This window comes from Juglans microcarpa x Juglans regia, chromosome 1S (assembly GCF_004785595.1).
Source record: "Juglans microcarpa x Juglans regia isolate MS1-56 chromosome 1S, Jm3101_v1.0, whole genome shotgun sequence".
NCBI lineage: Eukaryota > Viridiplantae > Streptophyta > Magnoliopsida > Fagales > Juglandaceae > Juglans > Juglans microcarpa x Juglans regia.
The window spans coordinates 3,542,887-3,561,255 of record NC_054595.1 but is presented as its reverse complement, the minus strand read 5'-3'; the positions used below and the strand labels follow the sequence as shown (position 1 = coordinate 3,561,255).

Sequence of the window (18,369 nt, the reverse complement as noted above, 5' to 3'; positions counted from 1 at the left end):
AGGGAGAAAACCTAGGAACCGCTCCGAGCAAGCGAACGACCGCAGACCGAGCGAGAGACTGTCTGCGTGTGCGCGCTCTCGTGCTGCAGCAAATCCGAAATAAAATGAAACAGAAAGTGCCGAGAAGTACAGAAGGCCGCACGGGATGTGCATTTTATTTATTTTTTTAATAATTTTAAACATTGAAAAAATAACATTTTACTTTCCCAAACTTTCACTCATTTCTCTGAAATTATATTCCAAACTTAAATAAAATGATTAAAGAGAAAAGATTTGAATCTGTTAATTATACAATCGTTGCGTAATCGTTTTGAAAAAAATAATAAAATTATGATTAACATATCTCATATTTTAAATTAAATATATATTCTGCATTTGATCTGAAATTGAAAGAATCTAATAAGCTCTTGTTTAGATAATGAGATGAGATGAGATAAAAAATCTGTAAATAGTAATAAAATAATTTATAAATAGTAATGAAATAGTTTGAATTAAAATTTTTACGGGATTTTGAAAAATGAGAGAGAAAAATTACATAAAAAAATTGAAAGTTAAAATATTGTCAAAATATATATTTTTAATATTATTTTTGTTTTAAAATTTGAAAAAGTTTAATTACTTTTTTGTATTTATCTAAAAATTTAATAATTAGAAAAAAATTTAAAAATTTAAAATTTAAAAGTATATATTTTTATTGTATTTAGATATTAAAATGTGATGAAATGGATTGAAACCATCTCAACATCAACGGGGCTTAGACTTTAGTTGTCATTCATGTGTTATGAATATGATATTACTTTCATTGTTAAATCATATCTTTTCAATGAAAAAGGCAAACTTATCCCAAACATTATTAGACACAAATATTTTCGAAATAATCATTAAAACTTTTTTAATCTAATCATTAAAAATTTTCCAAATTTTCAAATAAAAAATAAAAAATAATTTAATTTTTTCAAATCTCAAAACAAAAATTATATTATAAAATTATATTGTAACAATATTTTAATTTAATAATATTTTTTATTCAATTTTTTCTCCTTTCTTTTCCACAACCTAATAAATACTTAACTCAAACTATCTTACTACTATTCACAAATCATTTTACTATTATTTACAAAATTCTCATCTCATCTTATTCTCCAAACATCACTTAACATATTTTACATAAATAGACATTACTAATATAATATATCTCATTTTGACTTCATTTTTTTTTTTATTTGTGGCGCATCAATTTGTAAAGTTTATATAGTGGCACTTCTAAAATTACTCAAATAAAGTTTGGTTATATAGATTAGATTAGAAATTTGTGAATAGTAGTGAAATGATTTAAGTTAAGCTATTTTCTGAGTTTTGGAAAATGAGAGAAAAAAAAATTAAATAAAAATATTATAAGAGTCGTGCTAGCGTGCCGCCGAGCTTTGAACGCTGGGCATGCCCTCTAGCACAAAGTTATTTTTTTATTTTTATCTTTATTTTTATATTTTTTTAATATATTTAAATATTTTTTAAAAAATAAAAAAATATATCAATACACTAAAAATCACTTTCTTAATCATTAAGTAAATTTTTTTTTTTAAAAAAATGTAAATATATGAATAATCAAAATGAGAGAACAAACTCAGATAACATACTAGCATTTTCCATATTATAAAGTTAAAATATTGTTAGAATATAAATTTTTAATATTATTTTTATTTTGAGATTTGAAAAAATTGAATTGTTTTTTGTGTTTTGTTTGGATGTTTGGAAAAGTAGTAAATATTATATAATAATTAGATGAAAAATTTAAAAATTTAAAATTGAAAAGTATTTGTATTTAAATAGTATTTGGATGTTGAGATGTGATGAGATAGGTTAAAATCATCTGTGAAACCAAACGAGACCACTTAAGTTAACCAAAGTTGTGTTTTCAACATAATACAATTACTTTTCTTCGTATTGTAACTAATTTGCATACATCTTACCTTTTACAACCATCCAAATGACTTAGCTGAAATCAAATGAAAAGAAGATACTTCAAAAAGAGATTTCACAAAAACTCGTTTCATGCGATACATTGTATCTATTTTACAATCTAACATATTACATCAAACCACGTCACTTTATGAGTATTTTTGAGAAATCCTTTTATACCTAAAGCATTTCTCTTCTCCAAAAGACCATGGGAAAGGAGTTGCAACAACATTTCTATTATCTATCTTTGGGAATTCGGAACTAAATTGGACAAAAAAAAAAATGTTGACCAGGAATGCTCACATCTATCACCTATGAATTGAATGAATGCTAGACACCATGAAAATAAATCCAGAGAAGAGGAATCCATCTTTTAATTCCAATATTGCAGAGATCAGAGTAGGAACAGCTTTCAGAATGTCATAAATGGATATAGATTCAGGACTCTCTACCATCTTTAAGCTTTGATTAAATTTATTTCTTAATTGGGTCGCATCTTATTTATGATATATAGGGTGTAAGTGGTTGGAATTTGAGTTCCTTATTTGTCGCTTCAGCTTGTCTGCTTGACTGGTGTACAGGTCTGTTTGTACTTTGTTTCCTCTTTTCTTGGATGGATTTCTCATTTCTCCCAATAAAAGAAATTTTCATGGTATATATCGAGTGGGAGCTTCTGTATAAAGCATTTATAGTTCATATGTTTCTTCAAAGGCAGAATTTACTCTGCTTTTCATCTATGGCAAGTCTAGAACCAAAATCTTGATAGGGTTTCAAAGTGAAAATACTATTCTTTTGATGACAATGAATTCCGGAGACCGTGCAACGCAACATGTCTTTTATCCAAATAAATCTCGAACCCATAGAGATCTATTCCTACTTACAAAATTTGCAATGTAAAGTTGTTGGAATTTGTTACATTCCAAATCAAGGTATAATGAATAGGTAGCAGCTGACTACAAATAGCAGATGAAGGAACTGTAACAATGTACAATTTGAAAACTTCACACAACTATTTGTTTAGCCATTGCTAAAGCTCCAATAGGTACGGTTGAAGGTACGGTTGAAGCGAGGCAGTTCAAAGAACTTGCAAAAGACTCATTTTTATCAGATCTTCCATGGCATTGCACTTCCAAGTCTTCATCTTCTTCGGGCCAAGAACTGCAGTACGAAGAGTCATCGGACAAGAGCCAATCACCCGAAACAGATGAATCAGTAAGCTCAGAATCAGTCGGAGTAGACACTAGTTTTTCATCCCGAACAGCCAGCAATGCTTCATCCTTCACTTCATGATCATGGTCGCCCACACCAGCCAGAAACTGATGATCCATTAACATCTCAGCCGTGAATCTATACATGGGTTTCCTCACAAGACACGCCTTCAAGAAATCCCTTGCTTCCTCAGAAATCCCAGTTGGAATTTTAGGCAATTCATGCTCATCACCTATCAAACGCAAAAGATCCTCCGTGTTCATCTCTTCCGCCCCATCCCAAGGGGATTTCCCAGTAAGCATCTTACAAACGACACACCCCAGAGCCCAGATGTCGGATGGAGGCTCCTGCATACTCTCCATCACCGTTTCAGGTGATATATAAAGTGGCGTGCCTCTCAAGTAAAGATTCAAGTCCAACTTCCTCTTCTTCTTTCTCTGTGCGGACGACCTCTTCGCTAACCCCAAATCCCCAATCTTTGCCACAAAATTACCACCACCAGCAGTAGCATTGGGCACGAGTAGAACATTCTCGGGCTTTATATCGCAGTGTACGTAACCGCAGTCATGAATGTGAATAAGCCCTTTGAGAATCGACCTTGTATAGCGCTTAACATCGGATTCGGGCAACCGAAAACCATCGGATTTCTCGATTGAATCTGCTAGGGTTCCTCCAGAAGCATACTCCAATAACAAATTGTAAACCATCTCACCGTTTTCTTGGGTAGTAGTCTCTTCCCCAAAGCAGCCAATGATATATGGGCAGCCTCTAACGTTGTCTAGAACCTCTTTCTCCTTCTGAAGCGAACATGAAACGGATACCTCTGCGGATTTCACAGCCATGGAGGACGGGAAACAAGCAAACCGTGATCTCGGTTTCTTTGAAGTGGCAAGAAACACGGACCCAAAACTTCCTTTACCGATCAGTGGCCCTCTCACCCAACTTCCTCCATGACAGCAATTACTCTCCTCTGCCTTTCTCTTCATCTTCTTCTTTTCTTTCTGGCTTTGCGAAACTTTTGCTTAATATTCCCAAGAGTCTTAGGATTAACGAAAAGTACGCTAGGGAAGATTAGAAAGCAGAGAGCCTTTTAGGATTACGAACCAGTTAGGCCGTGTCCTCTGCCTCCTCCTCTTCGTTTCGCTGTTGTATGATCTGCTCGCAAGGAATATGGAATTGTAGAAGGAATAGGAAAGCAGGGAGGGGGTGCTTAGGGCTTCGGTGAAGTTTCCTTTCCTTCAACGGTCGTCTATTTTATTTTGAACCCGTCATTCCCCAACCTACATCATTTAATTATGCTTCATTGCTTCGTTTAGTTTAAAAAATATATATATAATAATATAAGATTATTATATTATTATATTAATATAATATTATGTTTTTAATAATAATATTTTCATTTTTATTTTCTTATTTTGCAATTACACTATTCAAAAAAAGCCCAACGATTAATAATAAAAAATTAAACAAAAGACATCCCAAATAGCATTGGCAACTTTTTTGCTGACCTAGAATTAGATGTGAGCATCGGATTTTTTAGCTAATAATATTATATTATATTATTATAACAAATAAAAATTACTGTAGCTATAACTCTATAGCATTAACCCTATACGAATTTAATTAGGTTATTATTTAAAGAACAAATTATTTTATTACTGTACACCGTTTATGCAGGAAAGAAGTTGGTTTTAGATTTTATAATAAAATATTGCTTTTGATAATGAACAGTGCATCTACAAATTTGAAGATGTACTTAAAATCACTGTAGTTCAAAGTTCAAACTTTTACATTTTGATGAAGCCAATATAGATGATTTTATCTACATTTATTCAAATTTTGAAAATGCATTGGCTTTTAATGAAACCAATGCCAATGCTCTTATACCGCACACTTTTTTTTTTTTTTTTTTAAGAAAGTAAGATTTACCATTAAAAATTTAATTTTTTTCATGTGGGTTTCATATTTATTAATTTTTTTCAAATGAAGTGTACAACACTTACGCATTCAATGATTGCAAATATCATTTCTATATATATATATAGAGTGCGGCTGATGTATAGCCGCACTCTCCGCACACTCCACATGCAATTCTTTTTTAAATGCAGCACACAGTAAACTGCAATAAATATTTTTCCATATATATATATATATATGAGAAAATCTATTTATAAACTTTACTGTTTACACACCCAACACACTTATATATATATATATATATATATATATATATATATATATATATATATATATATATAACAGATTTAGAAGAGATTAAAGCCTGATTTAAAACCATAATAGAGTAGCTTATTCCTTCAAAGATATAGAATTTTAAAAAAATGTTTTAGCCATAAATAAATTTTATAAAAATAAATTCATAAGCTGACGTGACTTAATGTAGTATATCAGAATGTAAAGCTATTTTTATTATAAAATAAATGTAATGTATCATATGAAGTTTATGATTTTATTTTTGTAAAATCTCTCATGACTATATAGCAATTCTCGTATGAAAATTGCGTAAAATATAAAACTCGACTATCTTCTTTCCTTGTTGCTAAAAATTTTAGAGAAAATTTCTTTAAGGTTTGGTCTCATTAATCGAGGTTGCATAGGATAAAGATGATTAATTATTTTCAAATTCTTCTCCATACTTGCTATAAGCGTCTTATAAAAGATGATTCTTTATATGAATTATGCTTTGTTTTGCCTTATACTCATAAACTTTGATTAAAAAGAACTCAAAAATCATTTTTTTTTTAAATGTTAATTGCAAAATTAGTATTTGAGTTTTCATATTTTTATAAATCAAGGTCACAGTTTCACAAATTTGATATCTGAATTTCAAAAATAACAAAAAATTATCTGTGATGAGATTAAAGATTACAAAATTGATAATAATTGGTTAGACATGATTTAGGGAAATTAATCTGATCTCCACGTGTGTACTTCAATATTACCTGTGGTGCTGTCTTTAATTGTGTTTCTTTTTATATAGAGTGACTTATATTCTGATCACTATTGATGTGGCTCACACAATATTCTTTGATTGGTGAAGAGATACTCAAGAATCTCTTTTTTTTTTTTTTTAATGATGTTGTGAATTTTTTTAAAAAATATTTATGATGATTAAAAAAATACATGAAAAAAATAAAAAATAAATAAAATGTACTATTTGGTGAACTCATTCAGATCACTTTTTCGGTGGCTGTAACAGGACTTAAAAACATTCTCTCAAGTTGTTGTACGAACTCGAAGGGTGTATCAATCTTTCTCCCACTAAAAACCCTAAAAAATTTGAACAACAATTTGAAGAAATCTTGATCCATACGTAACAATTATCGCTTTTCGGTAGCGTATATATATGTTCATATTAAACCAATCTATATATATGCTAGGAATTGCATATAAAACTTCTAGTCTGATAATTCCTAGGCAAAGGCCCCTGTGCTGATTTGGGGAAACTTGCAAAAACTATGTACAATGCAATCATGTTGGCAATTTTATCATAAAAGACGATGCCATTTCATGTAGCAGTACTGTAGGACATCGATCAACAACGGATTATTCTTAGATCAGCATTTATAAATCTATGTGAATGTTGTTTTAATTAGCTTGATCTGCAGACAAGGATGAGGCTGCATTATGGTTATTAGACCACAGAAAGAGCCTCCAAAAGGGCCTTTGCTTGCGCTTGGGATGGCATTGGCGACCTCTTGGCTGCCCTGATTCTGATTTCCTCAGCATTTCCCACATCACATGGACATCCTGATATTCACAGCTTTGTACATCATTGTGAAGCTTCAAAAGCCCAGCACCTGCCCAAAGCAAAGGCCACACAGCTTAAAGAAAAGAAAGGGGAAACAGAGCTATAGCAGCTTGAAATTGAGAGCTTTTTTCTTTTCATAGCAGGCGGCCACTACTCAATTGGGTTTGGCTTAAAGTCAAGTCAGCACAGAAAAAGATGTTAGATCTCATCCATCGATTTCGTCACATCAATTTTCCTACTTATAAACGTGTATGTATGTGTATATATACATTTCTTGTGATTCAAATATAGTATTAGTAATGGAATAATGATAGTATGCTATTTGATTTGAAGATTTCAATTCGTACGGACGACCATTTTGTCATTGTCTTCTAGTTCTAGTACTGAATTTTAGCTTAATCAGTGGGATCGATCTCATTTTCTTGTACTTGTGATTATCGAACATTATATAAGAAAAACCAGTTTCAGCAAATCCTATAATATATAATTCTTATAATATATAATTCAGTTTTTTCTTTCCAGAAAACACGATATCCAAAAAGAAAAGGAGGAGGAAGAAGAAGATCAAAGAAATTAAGGAAGAGATATAGAGAGAGGGAGAGAAACAGACCAGTTTTGGGAGGCTTGACAGGATGATGAGGGAAAAGAAACTTGTGCCACAAATCCATCAACTTCTCTCTCACTTTGATCTTCCTGAGCAGCTTCCTTCTCCTATAATTCCCACCACCTCCATCTCCAAGTACTCGGTCCGCTATAGCTCTGAACCCGGCCAGACCTCTTGTCGATCGATCTCTCGAGTTTCTCTATCCACTTGTTATTTCCTACCTTACCACCTACTTTATAGTACAACGTACTCTTTTATCTTCGGATCTATCTGATCTTATACTATTCTTGGGCTGCGTGAGTGAGAGAGAGAGAGAGAGAGAGAGAGAGCGTGTGCATGCATGAGCTAGCAGGTGAGGTCAAAGATGAGTAATATATATTAGAGGTGCCATGCCCACCGGATTTGTCGTCTCTTTAATTATAACTCCTTTTTGTCTCTCTGACCAGTACCGGTGTCCCTAGCTTCGTGACGGTGCCTTCACTTTTTCATCTTCGTTCATTCATTTCTTACCTGCTCTTTCTAATTTTGATTATCTTCCACAGTACTTTTCGTGTTCTAGATCTACCCTTTATTCCAAATCTTTTTTTTTTTTTTTCAAGAACATTCGCAGACAAAAAAGAAAAAAAAAAGAAAAGGTACACTTGCCTTAATTCATCTCTTTTGTCCATCAAGTAACCTTATCATAGAGTAATTTTACGTGTAATTATAAAGTGCATAAATACGATGTAAATTTATAATTTTTTTTTAAAAAAAGTCTGGTCTATTATTAAAAAAATTAATTTTTTTTTATGTGAGTCTCATATTTTATTTATTTTTTTCAAAATGATTACACAACAGTTACATAATTCAAGGTTAAAAATATATTTTCTTCTGATCATAACATTGCCTAGTTCTTCACTACTGTTGACCATCAATAACGTGAGAATTATACGCTTACAGGTTTTTTCACAATTCTTTAACTTGTGACTTAATTAGCATAATTTCCCGCTTTAAAAAATAGAGGTATGGAGTTCGAACTCCCTCTCCCAAATGTATATATATAAAAAAAAAAAAAAAAACTAATTATAAAAATAATATCGTTTTACATAAATACAATCAATTTAAAATATGATTGTATAAAAAATTATAAAAATAATTATTCCTTGATCGTTACTCAAAAGAGTCCTAACATAATCATTAAATAAAAACAGTAAATAATAAACTCGTGTCAATATTTCAATTTGTTGAGTATGTGTTTCGTATTCCCGCAACTAGTCCTTACAACTTGCATAAATCAGAAAATGAGAGTGGCTCGAGAAGATTAGGGTCACCTCTGATATTTAAGTCAATAGCGATAAATCGTTTAAATCCCGTACCCATGCGTTTTGATGATCCTGCTCATTTTATCTCGGGACGGTACATTCGTTACGTTTCTAATAACCATGTGATCGGTCCATGGGTCTAGCGGCCATGTCCCTTCATCAAATATACGTATACGTTTGAATTACAAAGTAGATCATGAAATTGTATAGAACCTTACAAAGTAGTGTACATGAATTAAGGGAATGATGATATGTTGTCTGTCCCAAATGCATCATGACCAATTTCTTATTAAAAAAAAGGAAGAAGAAATTCAAAGTAAAAAAAAAGCAAAAACAACACGTGGTGCAAAAGCTTCTGGAAATTATTCTCATGTCGTCAAGCTTTTTGCGTTGCCGGGGTCTACTTTTGGTGGTTTAAAATCATTGACTTCATGTACGTTGAAACGTGTCGATTTGACTGTTTGAATTCCTCTCATGAGGAAACTTCTTATATAATAATTTTAACAAATTTTCCTTTTTTTTTTTTTTTAAATAAGAAATATCATATATATAATTTAATCTGAAATATTCTATGGGGGTAGAAGGAATATTGGTGTCGGCGGCAACGGACATGGTAAGAAAAAGACGTGATCATATATAGACGAAGTCACGCAGAAGCTGCAGGCTAGGGATGCCTGCCTCCCAAGCTGTCTTTTCCTCATTGCAATAGTATATAAAACGTGGATTATCTAATCATTTGGGCCTTTGGCCGGTTTTGGATAGAAAGATGGTTTTAATTTATTTTATCTTATTATTATAATTTTTTTAAATATTTATATAAAATATAATAAATAATTTAACTTTATTTAATTTTTAATTTTCATCTCAATTCAACTCATCTCATTTCAAATCATTATTCAAATCTCACCTTAAACAAAAGTAGGCATTTTCTATCTGAATAATTTCGATAAAATCACAACTTTATTTATGATTGAAAATTATAGTGCGACTTTTAATTATGTTCGTAAAATGTGACCACTCATATATATATATATATATATATTTTAATGATTAGAAAGTAACTATTATTGAATTTATATTTTTCTTCAATTTTTCTTAATAATTAAAAATACTTATAGGAAAAAGAAAAGAAAAAAACCATTTGCATTGGTGTGCACATATATTTGGTGTGCACTCTAGTATTGTCCTTAAATTAAAGACTTTTTTTAAAAAAAAATTGTAAAATAGCTATGTGACTATTATTATTTAACACAAATATTATCATATACTTTAAAATAGGATTTTTATATTATTTTAATTTCACTTGTTCCTTTAATGACAATGAAGTGATGAATATGATTTCCTAGGAAATTCGCATCAACTATAAGTATTTGCGGCGAAAATGCATCTATTAGCAATAAAATTAAATCGTTGTAAAAAATTTGGACGCAAAATGGCATATATGTTGCAGTGAAGATATCCTTGCGATGATGGTAAATCTGTAATTTTGTGTCTGAAAAAGTAGAAAGAGTGATTCTTAAATACAACTTTAGGTGCCATAAGTTATATCATATTGTGGTATTGAGATTTTAAGTGTATATTGTGAAAGTTCAGCCTAAGCTTTAGAAGTGATGCTACACTCACGGGGAAAGCGTTTTACAGACCACGTGTAAAAGACAAATTTTTTACTGTTTACCATATTGTTCAAGCGCTTACCGCACTTTTGGATTTATTCTATAAAGTAAATCTCGATCTCGTGTACCGTTACAAATTAAATATAGTTTGTAATGGAACTTCTACAAACCATACTGGAACTTTTTAAAAAACTTTGTTGGCAGGGAATTCTAACCGAATATGGCTGCTTTGTTTGTTTGTTTATTTATTTATTTATTTTTAATCCAAGGATATTTCACTTGTTTATCTAGTATATGGGAAAATCTATAACTTAATATAAATTTTTTTTAAAAAAGAAAAAAACTACCTAAATAACTCAATATTGCAAAATAATTCAGATTGACTAAGAAGTTAAAGATTTTCTTCTTTTTTTTTTTTTTTTTTTAATGAAAAAAACAAAACATCTATGACTGATGTTTGGAACTCAGTAAATTATTTTAGTTTTAACTTTTTATGTTACATGTTGGTCTCTCAAGAAATAAATAAATAAATAAATAAAAAACAAAACAGAGTGAAAGATAGTCAGAGGATAGTTTTATTTTAGATTCCATGGTTGAATACTCAGAACAAAAAGTTACAAAATCTTATGTTTGGTGGATGAGAATCATTAATGGAAAGGACTTTGGATGTGAATGGCTTTAAGATTCTTGAGAATTTGGTGGGTTCGGTGCTTAATTTTGAACTTGTTATGATTTTTAATTCTGGAAGCCTCCCCCAACCTAGCTAATTGATTAATCCCAACAAATTAGCATCACTAGTGTAGGGACATGAGAATGTAATTATATTTATTTTTATTTTTTATTAAGATCCTACGTGGCCCATTTTCCCATCCATTATAATCTTGATTGATTGATATTTATAAAGAGAAATAATAGTTGCAATATTACTATTTTATAAATACCCATATAGATCATGATTACCATATCTCAGTACTCTCTATTATCATACCCATATTTTCATTTAATAATAATAATTATTATTAATGGAAAAATATTACTCTTTAATTTATGATTATTAGACCAGTGAAACATATTTTAAGTGATTTTTACATAAAATCATTTAAAATATGAAAAGCTAATAAGTATGTAACATGATAAATGTAAAGCCCCCGCCCCGCACCATGCGGGTGTTGGGGGTTTTTCCCTCGCCCCCCGCCCCCGGGAGGCGGGGGCGGGGGAAAAACCCCCATCCGCCCCGCCCCCGCTATTAAGTTAAAAAAAAAATTTGGTCTAAAAATATTTTTTTAGACCAAAATTATAATATAATTTAAATAATAAATTAAAATTTATAAATACAAAAAAAATTTAAACTCATTAGAGTTAGATTTTGGATTGATTTCTAAGTCCCATATTGCTTAAGGATGACTATTGTATTGCCTTGGCCTCCTATATAAAGATTGGCCTAGGAGGCCAAAGCAATCCAATGACTTGAATATAATTTTAAGTCTTTTATAAATTGTGTATATCTATATACAATATATTTATTTAATATATATAAATAATTTTTTTTTTTTAATGTGAGGCCGGGGCGGAGGAGGGGCGGGGCCCCGCTGGGGTCATCCCGCCCCCGCCCCCGCTATGCCCTCTCTATGTCCCCCGCCCCCGCATGGGCAGAGATGGTTAGCCGCTGCCCACCCCTAAGGAAAACATGATAAATGTTTGCGAATGATTGGAGAGGGGAGATTAACCTAGCTAGCTTGCAATGAATTTCATATTGCTTGTCCAATAAGCAAATCATAAGAGATATTTGCAGAGATTAATGAGAATACCTAAAATATTTTTAGAATATCTCACTACTATTTATTATTTTATTTATTTTTTACCTACTTTTTATTACTATTCACTACTATTTAATATTCTATCATTATTATTTTTTTATTATTTATAGAATACCTGAGAATACGTTAATATCTTTTCTATCAATAAATTTGTAATATCCATATATATATATATATTTGCAACATATTATTATATGCAATATTATTATATACAATGTAATATAATTCAGTTCTATACAAAATAAAAATATATAAGCCAAATAAAAATTAAAAATAAAATCAAGATATGAAAAAAGTGGATAAATAATATTTCCAAGATATTTTTTAGAAAAAAAATAAAATAGAGGTGTTTTAAATGAACAATAAAAAAGAATTTGTATTGAAATGTAAAAGTAAAAGGAAATGAGGGAGTAAATGAAGTATAAATAGCCAAGCTCAAATGCCGGGCATGTAACCGATCGAGAAAAAAAATGGATAGTTAATTGAGATGAGATGATAAAATGAAATGAAAATTAAAAAAAAAAATGAAGTATAAATAATAAAAAAATTGTTTGAAGGATGAACAATACCCACTACATGTTACTGTAGTGATTTGTATTTTACATATTCTTTTATATAATCGGATGGAACTCATTTTATGAATAATTCTTCAAATAATATATATTTTTTTATATTATACATAAACCATTGAGAATGCTCTTAATCTCTAGAAAATAATAATAATAATTTGGGATATCAACATCCTATCATGTTTATTGATGCGTGTGCTTTTCCATTCCATTCCACAGATTCAGGCCATTTTGGAGTGTCATTGATTAGTCATGGTCAATTGTGGTAGCATTTGCTACTGTCTTTTTCAAACCCTAAAATGGTGAAAGTTCGGAAAGAAATGGTATCCCTCTAGACTGTAAACCCATATTCTCCTCCAATTGTTGTGGGGGGAACGGTAATGCAATCTATCTTTTTATTTATGAAAAATTATATTAATCATCTTTACACACCACATACTACAGACTATACTTTTTTTTTTCTTATAAAATGTGTGGTATGTAGATAATGAGTAGAAGAATTCAATAAGTTTAAGAAGAATAAAACCAAAAACAAATTTCAAAAAAAATTAAAAAAAAAAATGGTGTGTGAGGATGATGAATAGCAAATCTCTTTATTTATTAGCTCGATTGTCTCTTACAAAAAGAGGGTTTCAAAACAACATGAAGTAGAGATAAGGGAATGAGGAGTGGATTCCACAAAAAACAATAGCAATAATACATCTCCCCCTAGTTGTAGACTTAAGTAATTAAAGTTATTAAATTAAAAACAATATTCATGAGTTTCGTAATGGGTAGTGTCTTGATGTCATTTTATATTGAGTTGATGTTACTTAATTTAACAAATCATCTCGTCCACATTTAAGAGCTCTTAAGAAATAACTTGATTCCGAACTAATAATGATTTTCTTAATTTCAAGTGAAATGGATAGTATTAATTAGTGTTAACATGATGTTTTTTTTCATCATTTCACTAATCAACAATAAGAAATGCCAAGTGTATTTTAAAAAAACTTACAAACAATTTAATTGTCTACGTGTCAATTATTGATATGCTAAAGATTATAAAATTTAAAATTTAAAATTTGAATTTGAAAAGAAAACTGATAAAATAAATCTTGTAAGTAAAATTGTAAGTACATATATCATTATTCATCAACAATACATTAAGTAATCCATATTTTACATTAATGGGTCTCACCCATTTTAAGTTAAATGAAGAGGCTGGTGACAAAGTTGGATCATAACACGTATTTATTCAAGGCTAGGCACCGACATTGTTGGAGTCGGGAATGCCCTAACTTCAACTCCGAATCCAACTTTGTCGAAGGTCAAATCCGACCTCTAACTTCAACTCCAATTACAGTAGACTCCAACTTTGACTTGTCAAAACGAAGTTAGATTTGAGCTTTTTGATCAAGCTTTTTTTCTTAGGTTCATATTTAACCATTTTTTTTTTTTTTTTTAAATTGTGGACTTTCAAATTTTTTCAAAAATTAAAAACTAAAACTAAATCAATCACTGTTCAATTTTATTAAAAACCTAACCAAAATTGCAAAAATTAATCATTCACTACATGTTATTATACTAAAGTATTACATGTTATTATATTAGTTTCTAACTTATTTCTATACTTAGTATTATATGTTATTATATATTAGTATTACATGTTATATGTTATTATACATTACTAGAACATGTTATTATACTCGTATTATTATACAATAGTATTCCATGTTATTACAAATTTATAGATTAGTGTTTATATATTGGTATTATATGTTGTTATACATTAGTATTTCATAGTAGTCACAATATGATGTTTCCATATACTAAATTATTATTAGTCAATTTAATCTATTTATATTATAGTATAAGCATATCATTTTATAATAATTAGCTCGTACTAGCATTTTATTGAATTTAACTAACTTTATAAGTTCTAATTATATAACTATATAACTATGCTAGTATATATGATTAATATATAGAAAAATGCATATGTTTTTTTATAAATATCATAGTCGGCATTGGAGTCGGAGGGCAAAGTCGGAGTCGAAAAGTCGAAGTCAGTACGGCGCAACCTCCAACTCCGACTAAAAAAAATCCGACTCAAACAAGTTAGAGCGGAGCCAGAGTCGGATTTTTTATCAGCTCTAGTCGGGTCATTAATTTGTCTAGACATATGGTCTTTAGCTAATGGGGAAACAAATAAATATGCAATAGCAAATTAAAGAACCCGAGCGCTCCCAAGATGAATCTCAACAGTTCCATTTAAACAAACACAAAGTCAATAGCATTGAACACACGGAAGCTGTAACGTTACGAAAATTCAACAAAGCCTCACTTTCTAGTCACCAATGTTCTTCATGTATGCTTTCGAGAGTTTAGTATCCATGACAAGCTGCTGTTCTTTGAGGAGAGAATACCCTGATTCCAGTAAAGCCTCTATCGTTTGCTATACAGCCACATGCAGCACAATCACATTGATGTCATCAAATTTCAGATCAATCAAAAGACATTTGAGGCCAAAAAGAAAACAACATAAATAGCAATAACAGAAAAACAAACAAGACAAATACCAGAAAAGAGGATGAGTAATGTGGCTCTGGTTACCTCCAGTAGTTTCTAAACTTTACAAAACTTCACTTTATGATCATTTACTCATTGACAATATCTTGAAGATGAAAGCTCAGTCACACAGTTCACCAAACCAGTCATAGACCCATTTCAAGCAATTATTGTAGACATTTTGGTTAACATCCATAGGTCATTTGAGAATCAGTATCCATTTCTTATTTCTTACATTTGGATTTTTTTTTTTTTTTTTTTTCCATATTTACTCGTAACTTCAGCAGGGCATTCGCAAGATCTGGTTTCCATGTACCAAAGAATAAATAACATCCCAGAAAATTGCCATCTATTTTCGAAAGCCTTACATTTGAATGTCAGTGCATTATATATCAACCAAAACAACCACAACAGGAAAGGAGGCAGGAAAGGATTAATTATGGTTATCCAACCTTACGAGTTATTTGCAATGTCCCCCGCCCCCCGGCTGGGGACCAAAAAAAAAACTAAAAACTTTTAGAATCAACACTCAGTCTGATGGTAGGTTGCCATGTTCACTCTCTCTACAGTCCAAATCAATGTCCAAAACTCACAGATTAGTGGACGGGTCGGGTGCTTGGGGTGTGTCACTCAAACAAATTATGCACATTAATTTAAACTCTCCAGTCTGCACTCCACCGCACCTCCCACTAATTTATTAAATTTCTAGTGGGATTTACATTACAAATTAATTCAGTCCTAGAGTGTTGACTGCAAAGACTTGTAATTTAATGGGCACATTGCAAATAACTCCATAGTTTAGGATGACTAGCTTCAATTAACCCTTGTGTTTTAATATTGCTTGGATTCGGTTTACATTGTTCAATAATCTAAACAAATAGAACCGATCAATTACATAAGGGTGGCAATAAAAAAATAAATTGAAAAGAAAATAGTAGATACGTGCTTACCTTTGGGGGAGTGAATGTGGGTAGTTTTTCATTCTTTTTTCGTTTGAGAAGTTTGTCCCCAAGTTTTTCAACGCCTCCAATCTCATCAATCCACTTAAAAAATGTAAAGTCATTGGAATAAAAAATGTGCATAAAGTATTAGCACCAATTTTAAAAGAAATATATATTTGCCTATTTAGGAAATTAATACTTGGAAGCCTTAATATGGTTAAATTAATTATTTACATAGAATGAACGAGAAAAAAAGGCTAGCCACATCCACACTTAAACTCCAAAACGACTGACCAAGATTGCAATCGAAATTCTTTGGAATCAATATAAAATCCAGTTCCACTTGAAAAAGAACCAATGCATCTGAAGACCCAATAAAGACTCGTATAATTTTCATAATTCATCTATCATATGTAGGATCTAGAGTATTATAATCTCCCCCATTCAAATCACTGGTGTCCTTGACAGGGCCTGTTGCCCTATTGTGACCCAATGCCACATGGTATTACTAGGTCAGCTCTAATACCATTTGAAAACACTCCAAAGAAAAAAGCCACTCACATCTGCGCTTGTATTTTAAAAGAACAAGTAAACCTTACAATTGGAGCTCTTTATAAAGCCCAGTTCCACTGAGTAAAAAATAACATGAAACTCAACATCTTATGACGCCATCATAATTCTCCCACCCAATGTGCACTTTTGAGGCATTACTATAGGCAACACTTCTGATAGTGGGAAACAGTATCTTATTTACAGAGGAAGTCTTGAAAAAAACTAGCTAACTATGTGCCAAAAAAAAATTTATCAAAGTGCCATTCACACTTCGTCCTTGTGCACCCTCCCTCCGGTTCTCTCTCTCTCTCTCTCTCTCTCTCAAAACTGAACAATAATAATTCGTTTATTAAAATCATAAATAATCTCACATGACAGTTTCTCCCTGTTCAGGAGGCCAAGTCAATGCAAGAAAACAAAATATCAAGGATACTAGGTAATAACAAAAGAGAAACTTGAGCATAAGTGCTTGTAATGATGCATGTATCCATATATGTTCTTGTTTTGGTAGGTCTTCACTAGTGAAAAAAAATTATCAATTATGACGTGACTTCCAAATTTAGCTGGCAAGGAGACAATAACAGCCCAATTGAACACCCCTACTGAGATAATCTTTTTTATGTTAATACTATTGCCTCCCTATCGCTCTGTCACAACAAGGTCATCAATATCTAGTGCAACAACAGACAGAAATTTAGAATGATTAATTCCAAATAGGTACTTTATCTTGCCGAAGAGGTTTGATTAAAGAGCACATACTTCAGGATTTTGCAGTAAGTGAAAGTTCAGTGACATCGAGCAAAGCAAGGTAGTTGCTTCAAGCAGCTAAAATTTGTATATAGATAACTGTGGACAATAGGTAATGGCTCCCTGTTCATAGAGTTTCAATGGGATTCGGTAGGTGGAAAGGCTTTAGAATTTTACAATCTTTGTGCAAGAGAACAAGAAAAAAAATGCAATGTTTTTTCAAGACTCACAATTCACACCAGGATATCACATACCTTTGAGATTGACTGGTCATATGTTCGAGACCTAAGAGCTCCATAAAAATCCAAAGCTGCCCAATCAACAGAGCAAAAACACCAATTTGTAAACTACAGCAATAATAATACTTACAACAACGAATCCACACTTTTTAACTCTCTTTCAGCAAGATGAAAAAAAGGACACAATATGAAATAGCCCAAAAACAAAAACAACATCAACAACAATTGCATACAAATTTGTATCTTTTTGTCCTGCCAATATATCTGAGACTTATTTTAAAGGCTGCTATTTCTAGATAGAAAATGTAAAAAATTAATTTCAGCACACATTATTCCAGTGCAGGATTAGTCAAACATTTTCAATGGATCTTCCTTCAATTGGAAGCGTTTTCCACTTAAAATCTCTATCTCACGTTTCTCTACATCTGTTTTTTCTTCTTGTCTTTTAAGGTGTGCCATTAAAACATTACAAAAAGGGAATTGTAACTATGTGCTACCC

The 18,369-nt window shown here is 31.1% G+C and overlaps 3 protein-coding genes across 4 annotated transcripts in view; all 3 read right to left on the bottom strand.

Moving 5' to 3' along the window:
- Positions 1 to 2,810: 2,810 nt before the first annotated feature.
- LOC121245764 (mitogen-activated protein kinase kinase kinase 20-like) lies at positions 2,811 to 4,394 on the bottom strand. Its single transcript, XM_041143620.1, has 2 exons — positions 4,273 to 4,394; positions 2,811 to 4,173 (listed from the first exon to the last, which is right to left on the bottom strand). The coding sequence occupies exon 2, from the start codon at positions 4,152 to 4,154 to the stop codon at positions 2,961 to 2,963; it is 1,194 nt and encodes a 397-aa protein (XP_040999554.1). The 5' UTR covers positions 4,155 to 4,173; positions 4,273 to 4,394; the 3' UTR covers positions 2,811 to 2,960.
- A 2,203-nt stretch (positions 4,395 to 6,597) lies between these two features.
- On the bottom strand, positions 6,598 to 7,796 carry LOC121247144. The gene is made up of 2 exons (XM_041145488.1): positions 7,548 to 7,796; positions 6,598 to 6,986 (listed from the first exon to the last, which is right to left on the bottom strand). Exons 1-2 carry the CDS (start codon positions 7,603 to 7,605, stop codon positions 6,775 to 6,777), a joined length of 270 nt encoding a protein of 89 aa, XP_041001422.1. The 5' UTR covers positions 7,606 to 7,796; the 3' UTR covers positions 6,598 to 6,774.
- A 7,281-nt stretch (positions 7,797 to 15,077) lies between these two features.
- Positions 15,078 to 18,369, bottom strand: part of LOC121247140 (ribulose bisphosphate carboxylase/oxygenase activase, chloroplastic) — a 36,187-nt gene continuing 32,895 nt past the window's right edge. Inside the window, exons 10-12 of one of the 2 annotated variants that reach the window (XM_041145481.1) lie at positions 17,886 to 17,941; positions 16,342 to 16,434; positions 15,078 to 15,278 (exon numbers count right to left, since the gene is read on the bottom strand). In XM_041145481.1, coding sequence (XP_041001415.1) covers positions 15,171 to 15,278; positions 16,342 to 16,434; positions 17,886 to 17,941 — 257 coding nt within the window. In that variant the 3' untranslated portion in view covers positions 15,078 to 15,170. Of the gene's footprint in view, positions 15,279 to 16,341; positions 16,435 to 17,885; positions 17,942 to 18,369 lie in introns of those variants that run through there. The other variant, XR_005937219.1, reaches the window with a different exon arrangement.